Source organism: Cherax quadricarinatus, unplaced genomic scaffold, assembly GCF_038502225.1.
Source record: "Cherax quadricarinatus isolate ZL_2023a unplaced genomic scaffold, ASM3850222v1 Contig32, whole genome shotgun sequence".
Classification (NCBI taxonomy): Eukaryota; Metazoa; Arthropoda; class Malacostraca; order Decapoda; family Parastacidae; genus Cherax; species Cherax quadricarinatus.
Window position 1 is genome coordinate 286880 of NW_027195058.1, and position 9654 is coordinate 296533.

General features: G+C 39.2%; 1 protein-coding gene across 3 annotated transcripts in view; it reads left to right on the forward strand.

Moving 5' to 3' along the window:
- Positions 1–9654, forward strand: part of LOC128693421 (serine/threonine-protein phosphatase 4 regulatory subunit 4) — a 157068-nt gene that overhangs the window by 92419 nt on the left and 54995 nt on the right. For all 3 annotated transcript variants that reach the window (XM_070079871.1, XM_070079873.1, XM_070079872.1), the window contains exons 3-5: positions 3564–3766; positions 5446–5519; positions 8937–9040. In XM_070079871.1, coding sequence (XP_069935972.1) covers positions 3564–3766; positions 5446–5519; positions 8937–9040 — 381 coding nt within the window. The remainder of the gene's footprint in view (positions 1–3563; positions 3767–5445; positions 5520–8936; positions 9041–9654) is intronic.

Below are 9654 nucleotides of genomic sequence, written 5' to 3' on the forward strand. Positions count from 1 at the left end.
TACTGTGTTATGAGCAGGGTGTTAGCACTGTTACTGAGTTACGAGCAGGTTGTTAGCACTGTTACTGTGTTATGAGCAGGGTGTTAGCACTGTTACTGTGTTATGAGCAGGATGTCAGCACTGTCACTGTGTTATGAGCAGGGTGTTAGCACTGTTACTGTGTTATGAGCAGGGTGTCAGCACTGTTACTGTTATGAGCAGGGTGTCAGCACTGTTGCTGTGTTATGAGCAGTGTGTCAGCACTATTTGAGCAAGCATGCACTTGGCAGCAGCACTGTTAGGTCAGGCATGCACTGGGTAGCAACACTGTTAGGTCAGGCATGCACTGGGTAGCAACACTGTTAGGGCAGACATGCACTGGGTAGCAGAACTGTTAGGTCAGGCATGCACTGGGTAGCAACAATGTTAGGGCAGGCATGCACTGGGTACCAACACTGTTAGGGCAGACATACCTGCCTGGTGTCTACCTGGAGGGCATTCCAGGGATCAAAGCCCCCACGGCCCAGTCCATGACCAGGCCTCCCGGTGGATCAGGACCTGATCAACAAGGCTGTTACTGCTGGCTGCATGTAGTCCAACATATGAACCACAGCCCAGCAGATCCAGCACTGACTTTAGGTATCTGCCCAGTTCCCTCTTGAAGACACCCAGGGGTCTATTAATGGTAATGCCCCTTATGGCTAGTGGGAGGCTGTTGAACAGTCTTGGTCCCCGGGCACTTATTGTGTTTTCTCATAGTGTACCAGTGGCTCCCCTACTTTTCACTGGGGGTATGTTACATTGCCTGCCAAGTCTTTTGCTTTCGTAGCAGGTGATTTCTGTGTGCAAATTAGGAACCAGCCCCTCCAGAATCTTCCATGTGTAGATTATGATGTATCTCTCTTGCCTGCACTCCAGTGAGTACAAGTCAAGTGCTTTCAGGCATTCCCATTAGTTAAGGTGTTTGATGGAACTTATACGTGCAGTAAAGGTTCTCTGTACATTCTCTAGATCTGCAATTTCACCTGCCTTGAATGGCATGCACTGGGTAGCAACACTGTTAGGGAAGGCATGCATATGTATATTGTGAGGTTCATAAGGTACCAGTGTGCCAATCTGCAAGTGAAAGTAGGGAAGGGGCGCCTCACTACCCTCCCTCATATAAATAACAAAAAAGGCACAATACCGTGACTGGAACGATACACAGATAACCCGCACATAAAAGAGAGAAGCTTACGACGACGTTTCGGTCCGACTTGGACCATTGGCAAAGTCACACTAACTGAAGAGTGATTCTACTCGTAAAAAGCGCTTGACTCGTTGGGGTGATACAGCGCTGATTCTTGAACGAGGAAATATTCTCACCATTTAAATCAAAGATATTTGGAAGTTTTCTTAATGTCTGCTTGTTTATGGGAGTTATTATCATTATATTCATTTTGACAATGATTATGTATGAGTGAGGTGAAAGTGTTGAATGATAATGAAAGTATTTTCTTTCTTTTTTGGGTCACCCTGCCTCGGTGGGAGACAGCTGACTTGTTAAAAAGAAAAAAAAAATCATGAGGGAAGTGCAAAACCCGTAAGGGTCACACAGTGCCTAGAAATTGGAGGTAATAGGGTTTGATTCAAGGGAGGGGTAGCACCATTACCATAGATTAAGAGCCCTCTAGCATCAAGGCATGGGCTTGGGAGGCACTCATTATCTAAGCACAATCCATGGAATTATCTTACCCCAACATCATCGATAGTTGAAAATGAGGAGCTGGGGATAGATTTCTTGCAAGACTTACCTCTTATTTTACTAAAACACACACACACACACACACACACACACACACACACACACACACACACACACACACACACACACACACACACACACACACACACACACACACACAAAGACTACAGACCTCACTCAGGGAGAAAGACCTTGGGGTGACCATAACACCGAGCACATCACCGGAGGCACACATCAACCAAATAACCGCTGCAGCATACGGGCGCCTGGCAAACCTGAGAATAGCGTTCCGATACCTTAATAAGGAATCGTTCAAGACACTGTACACTGTGTATGTTAGGCCCATACTGGAGTATGCAGCACCAGTCTGGAACCCACACCTGGTCAAACACGTCAAGAAGTTAGAGAAAGTACAAAGGTTTGCAACAAGGCTAGTCCCAGAGCTCAAGGGAATGTCGTACGAGGAAAGGTTAAGGGAAATCGGACTGACGACACTGGAGGACAGAAGGGTCAGGGGAGACATGATAACGACATACAAGATACTGCAGGGAATAGACAAGGTGGACAGAGATAGGATGTTCCAGAGAGGGGACACAGGGACAAGGGGTCACAACTGGAAGCTGAAGACTCAGACGAGTCACAGGGACGTTAGGAAGTATTTCTTCAGTCATAGAGTTGTCAGCAAGTGGAATAGCCTAGCAAGTGAAGTAGTGGAGGCAGGAACCATACATAGTTTTAAGAAGAGGTATGACAAAGCTCAGGAAGCAGAGAGAGAGAGGATCCAGTAGCGATCAGTGAAGAGGCGGGGCCAGGAGCTGAGTCTCGACCCCTGCAACCACAATTAGGTGAGTACAATTAGGTGAGTACACACACACACACACACACACACACACACACACACACACACACACACACACACACACACACACACACACACACACACACACACACACATTATATATTTCAATTGGTGAACTCCAAAATATTGAAGCTTTTTTTTTTTCATTCTTCCATGCTGAAACTCTAGAGCAGGCTTCTTTGTTCCAATGTATAGTATTTTATTTCAAGAACGGCAGTTGAGTTGTAGCAAGGCATGGCATACTTGGTATGGTTGGGTTATGTAACTACAGACTGCCACAAACTAGGTTGTTCCTGGCTACCATAAACAGGTTTGCTACTGGTAATACCATAGCCGTTTCTGTATACATATGCTGCTATTATTCTTAGTGTGGGCATAACATTGTCTCATAATACATAGTATATTATAATCATCTATTTTTAATTATGTATTTAAGTTTTTAATAAAGATGAGAAGGGAAGCTCTCAATTTTGATCCTTAATTTCCGACTTACTTTCATGAAATAACACTGTCATGTCTATTTTTGAGCTCCTTTATAGAGTTCGTTGTTGTTATCATTCTTCAGTTCGGTTTGGCTATTTACAACTCAGGCAAAATTAATGTTTTAGGATAACCCTGTAGCTCATTTGAGTGTGCAGTTTCTTTCACTGCTCATTTGTTTTTGTTTCCTCCCTGATATAGGGCCTATTCCTCATCTAATCTGTTTATGCTAGAGATGTTTTTGTATACGTATCGTGATCATAGCTCTCTGCGGTTTTTTGTTCCTACAGTGACATGAGGTCTATTACTGGTATCCTTTTTTTATAGCTCATTCCCACAACTTGGGCACCAGTCATGATGTACACTACTATTCTGTACGTTTTCATGTTTCATTAAATGTGACATTTTCTTATTTAAATGTAATAGTATAAGAACCCATGCCCTTATATATTTATATTTTTATATATATGAATGTTTAATTGTGATATTGATAATTTACAGGGTACATAGTGGGTTGGCCTTGCTGGCTGGCGGCAGGGGTGAAGGTGGAGGTGTGGGGGGGGTATTGGGACTAGAAAGACAGGAAACCCAACGAGCACCCCCAGAGGCACTCACCTTCCTTCAGGGAGATCTTGTCCCCCATACCAACTTCACCCACACCTTCCTCAAGTCAATACTCACCTCCATCGACAGCAAGGACCCAGGTCAGAGCTTGTAGCATTGACAGATAAATTCTTATTTAGATGTACATTACCTCATCAATACAGATGTTGTATGTACTATACAAAGAATTTATGTGGTTGCATCTTAATCTTACTACTTTTCTTCCTAAGATTAAACAAAAATGCCATGAAGCATAATCTTCCCTTAGGATGTAAGTCACAACAGCTAAGTAACATCTCAGTGGACAATACACATATAACACGCACATAGGAGAATGAAACTTATGGCGATGTTACAGTCTGACTTAGATCATTAACTAGTCACACAGATGTATGAAGGGAAGGGAGCCAGAGTACATATGAGAGGGGGACATGTCTGTGTGACTGGTTAATGGTCCAAGTTGGAGTGAAATGTCGTCATAAGTTTTATTCTCCTGTGTGCGGGTTATTTGTGTATTGCTCCAGGCATGGTATTGTGCCTTTTTATTCTTTAAGTGGACATACAACAGGTGCTAGGAGACTTTCTCATACATCTTGACTCTTGACCTACTCAGGAATCAAGGCTGGAGTATCTAGCAACAAGGAACTTTATTGTTAACAATTCTTTTCATATTTCTGAGTATTTAGTCTCATAAAAAATGAAAGTATCAGCATACCATGTTTGGATCAAGCTGTAATATTCTGTATTGATTAGTCATCCATTTGCTTTTTGTACTTACGATCTTTCAGAGTTATTGGGTAGAGTTTAAAATACGTATTTAGATTTTTTTTTCAACAAGTCGGCCGCCTCCCACCGAGGCAGGGTGACCCAAAAAAGAAAGAAAATCCCCAAAAAAGAAAATACTTTCATCATCATTCAACACTTTCACCACACTCACACATTATCACTGCTTTTGCAGAGGTGCTCAGAATACAACAGTTTAGAAGCATATACATATAAAGATACACAACATATCCCTCCAAACTGCCAATATCCCAAACCCCTCCTTTAAAGTGCAGGCATTGTACTTCCCATTTCCAGGACTCAAGTCCGACTATATGAAAATAACCGGTTTCCCTGAATCCCTTCACTAAATATTACCCTGCTCACACTCCAACAGATTGTCAGGTCCCAAGTATCATTCGTCTCCATTCACTCCTATCTAACACGCTCATGCACGCTTGCTGGAAGTCCAAGCCCCTCGCCCACAAAACCTCCTTTACCCCCTCTTTCCAACCCTTTCGAGGACGACCCCTACCCCTCCTTCCTTCCCCTATAGATTTATATGCTTTCCATGTCATTCTACTTTGATCCATTCTCTCTAAATGACCAAACCACCTCAACAACCCCTCTTCTGCCCTCTGACTAATACTTTTATTAACTCCACACCTTCTCCTAATTTCCACACTCCGAATTTTCTGCATAATATTTACACCACACATTGCCCTTAGACAGGACATCTCCACTGCCTCCAACCATCTCCTCGCTGCTGCATTTACCACCCAAGCTTCACATCCATATAAGAGTGTTGGTACTACTATACTTTCATACATTCCCTTCTTTGCCTCCATAGATAACGTTTTTTGACTCCACATATACCTCAACGCACCACTCACCTTTTTTTCCCTCATCAATTCTATTTAGATAACTTTAGTAAATAATAATATTTTGTCACTTATTGGATCTTGTAATAGTGCAGTGTGGCTTAATATTTTTTTAATTTCTGTATTACCATTCACAGTGGTTGCTAATGCATGGCTGGAGACACTGCTGGATGTAATAGATCTTCTTCCCAAGGAGGTCATTAAAGATGAGGTATGTGGTCATTAATTCGTGTTGTAGAAATTAATTAGATCTGGTTTGAGAACTCCACCTACCTTTGTCCCCTTTGACTGTATGTATATTCTGTGATTTGCCTCATTGCTCATAGACCCATTTGTTGATGCAGCCACTCCCAGATATCTACATTCACTTTCTCTATACTTCCTTCCTCCAATCTGATATCCAGTCTTTCATTGCCTTTTTCTTACTCTCTTTTTTTCTGTGTGGAGTACAATATATGGCTAGGCAGACTGACTACATTATTAGAGGACACGAATATAAGCTATTTAAAAAGCAGGAGAGTTGTTTGGTTATTTGGTTAATAATAACATATATTGAAGTTCTGCTAATTGGTAGATGGTCTTTATTCTTTGACTGCCTTATAAAATTTTGAGTTCATTTTCCAAATGGTATCTCAATTAGCAATAAAAAATGAATTATAATATTTATTATACCTCATTTCTAAAAATTTTAGCACAAAAAAAGCCACTATCTTTCCAAACCTGCTGTAAATTAATTTTTTTTTTATAATATACTATACTGGTACATTTTTTCAATGATTTATTCAAAAAATATTTCATTAAGTCAGTAAGAAGCTAAAATCCTTATAAAATTTGTTTATTATATCCTTTATAGACTATTAGATTATTGGGATTTTCTTTGCAGTTTATATGCATATTTAAATTTACATGTAAATTCACCTGTACATAAATTATACTATACTGGAACAGTGTCACATACACCTTTTTTCCTTAGTACATCAGAATACTCTACACAAGTAAGAACAGTGACAGAATTAATGGTTTTAACTCTCTCTTCATAAATCATGAATTTTTGATATTTCTCCTCTGATTTTGCACAAAAAATTGTCAATACAGAAGGAGGGAGGTAGGGAAAAGTTATTGGACATTATTCAAACTCCATCTGAAAATATTTCTTCCCCCTTAAACTAAATTTCATTTCCCATTGGTAAAACTTGGGAAAAATTAGAATTTCCCAGCAAAGGGTAAAATTGTAAAGTATACCATTCAGTGACCTGCTCAGTAAGATTATTATTTATTATCCTGCTTCCGAAATTTTCATCGAGGTCGGGTATGCTAGTATTTTGAGATTCTGTATGCTGTTCCTACTATTATTGTACATTATCTTAGTAGCATCAGTAATGAATTGGACAAATGCGCACTTGCCGTAGTGATTTATAGCGTTGATAAATTTTTGCATTTTAGTTCGTTTATATAAAGGATTGCAGTACCTCCTCCTTTTTTATTAGGTCTACAGTTGTGGATGGACTTATATCCAGGTATGTTAAAAATACTGTATTGGTAAGTTCATCTTTTAGCCAAGCCTCAGTCAAGGTTATAAATGAGAATCTAGTATTTTGGGCACTCTAAAAATAAAAGGGCATTGATATCATTATGGTTGATTAGGGAGCTTGTGTGGTAGTTGGCAGGTTCAGTGCTGGACCATGATTTTCCTTCATATGTTGGAAATTGTGAATTAGAGTAAACAAGGTACGTAAAACTAATGAATGTCCTAAATGAAACCTATACTGTACAGGATATCATTGTTTTATCTAATAGATTATAATGTAGGTGGTAGTTACTTGGCACCAATGGTGAAGATGTTACAGAAACTGTGCAAATGATAAGTGGATTACGATTAATTGGTAGAGTAGTTATGGAGAAATTTTGAGATTTCTCTCACACATAATTACGTACATATCCTTTAGTTCTGTTTTTTTTTTTTTTTTTGTTAACTAGGATTTTGCTTTCATTGATTTAATTCAGTTAGAAGTTTTCATCTGCATATACAGTATGGTACTAATTAGCTTCTGTACATGAATAAATCATTAAGTGACTTTATTTTTTTTTATTTATTATCACACTGGCCGATTCCCACCAAGGCAGGGTGGCCCGAAAAAGAAAAACTTTCACCATCATTCACTCCATCACTGTCTTGCCAGAAGGGTGCTTTACACTACAGTTTTTAAACTGCAACATTAACACCCCTCCTTCAGAGTGCAGGCACTGTACTTCCCATCTCCAGGACTCAAGTCCGGCCTGCCGGTTTCCCTGAATCCCTTCATAAATGTTACTTTGCTCATACTCCAACAGCACGTCAAGTATTAAAAACCATTTGTCTCCATTCATTCCTATCAAACACGCTCACGCATGCCTGCTGGAAGTCCAAGCCCCTCGCACACAAAACCTCCTTTACCCCCTCCCTCATTAAAAGGAACTACTATCTAATTAGAACATTTTCCTGCGATTAGTGCAGTTGTAGTGAGTTCAACTCACAGCTAAGTGTAAGTCTCCTAACACCTGCTTCCCATTACCTAGCAGTAAATAGGTACTGTACCTGGGAGTTAGTTGACTATTTATGGTAGCATTCTGGGGGATGACCTCATTAGGGTTACTAGTCTCAATAAAGTATTTCTCTTTGGAGATCCATTCCAGTGGTCTAGAACTCTATGAAAACAGTACTTTCTAGTGTGTTTTCAGCATTGCTCTTTTTTCTTGGTCTTCATTTGTGGCCTTTTGTTATTCTCCCTGTGTGTAGTGAAAAAATTCATATCTATTGGTTTGTATTCTTTCATAATCTTATAAGTGGTTATTTGTCTCATCTGCTATCAACCCAGGTGAGACTATCATTGTTTTCAGTCTTCCTATGTCTCATATGGCCAATATTTTGCTTCTCTCGTTTTATTTTGTGGCACTTATCCTCATTACATTCTATTGTCCCTCTATGGAAGATCTGCTATCTTCTTTATCACTTAGTTTGCACAGCATTACTTATATTATTAATTTACTTTTTTATTTATTATTTTTTAAATTTTATATTACTTTAACCTCAAATATCCTTAAATTGTGTATACATAGATAACTGTCAATAATGAAATTACATAAACAGAAAAAATACATCTGGCAATGGGGTATATAGATTCATCTTGTAAATATTTGGAAACTAAATGCTTATGACGTACAATACTTGGTAGGATGGTCTGCATATTGTAAGGCTCAGAGCTGTAGTTTAGTTAACTTATGCCTTAATCTGGCATTGTCATCCTGCCTTGATCTTCTGGTTGTTTGATCATCTCTACTCACTCATGTTCTGATAATGGTCCAGGACAGCCCAGAACATTGTCCAGTTCTCATTTCTAATTCGTGAGCTTGTTGGCTTGTTCAAGCAATGGTTCTGTGGCTTTTATTCATCATATAATTTATTTTGGAGAAATATCGAATGTAGATTCGTTTCAGATAACAACTAGAAATCTGAGTGTGTGTGATATTGTTCAGTACTGAAAAATTTTCTCATGCTAATTAATTAATTATAATGTATATCATGTAGAACTGAAGCTTGTAGATGTCTCATAAACTAGCCTGTTTTTTACATAGCACCTTATTCTTTCAGATTTTAACATTGGCTGTGAGTAAGGGACAGTCACAGCAAGTGTCAGCTCGCCTGGCTGCTTGTAAACTCATTGGCAAGATAGCTACCAAGTTTGAACCATTCCTGTGAGTACTTATCTAGTTGTGTCTGTGGGGGTAGAGTCTTGTCTCTTGACAAGTTTTGAGTGCTAGAGGCTTGAACATTCAGAAGGTGTTCATGAGTGCATTAGATTTGAATTGGAAGAAAGTGGTTTTTATGACTTGACACGAAGTTGGAGTGTGAGCAAGGTAACATTTATATGAAGGGACTCAAGAAAACTGGTTAGCCAGACTTGAGTCTTGGAGGTGGGAAGTACAGTGCCTGCACTCTGAAGGAGGGGTGGGGATGTGTATTTGCAGTTTAGGAGGGCATCTGAACTGTTGTATCTACATGCCTCTGGCAAAACTGAGAGAGTGAATGATGTTGAAGGTGTTTCTTTTTTCAGGTCACCCTACCTCGGTGGGAGATGGCCAGTGTGATAAAAAAAATGTATGTTTAAAACATTATATAATACAGTGAAGTATTTGTAAAAAATGTGTTCACAAGAAAGTTTTTTAACAATGTATATCAGCATCATGACAGGTGTAAATATACTTTAGAGTGTGATTTTTTTAATCTGCTGGATAATATATATGTGATACATTCTTATTCTCAAAATTGGTTACATTATATTGTGCAGCTACTCCGTATATATGATATT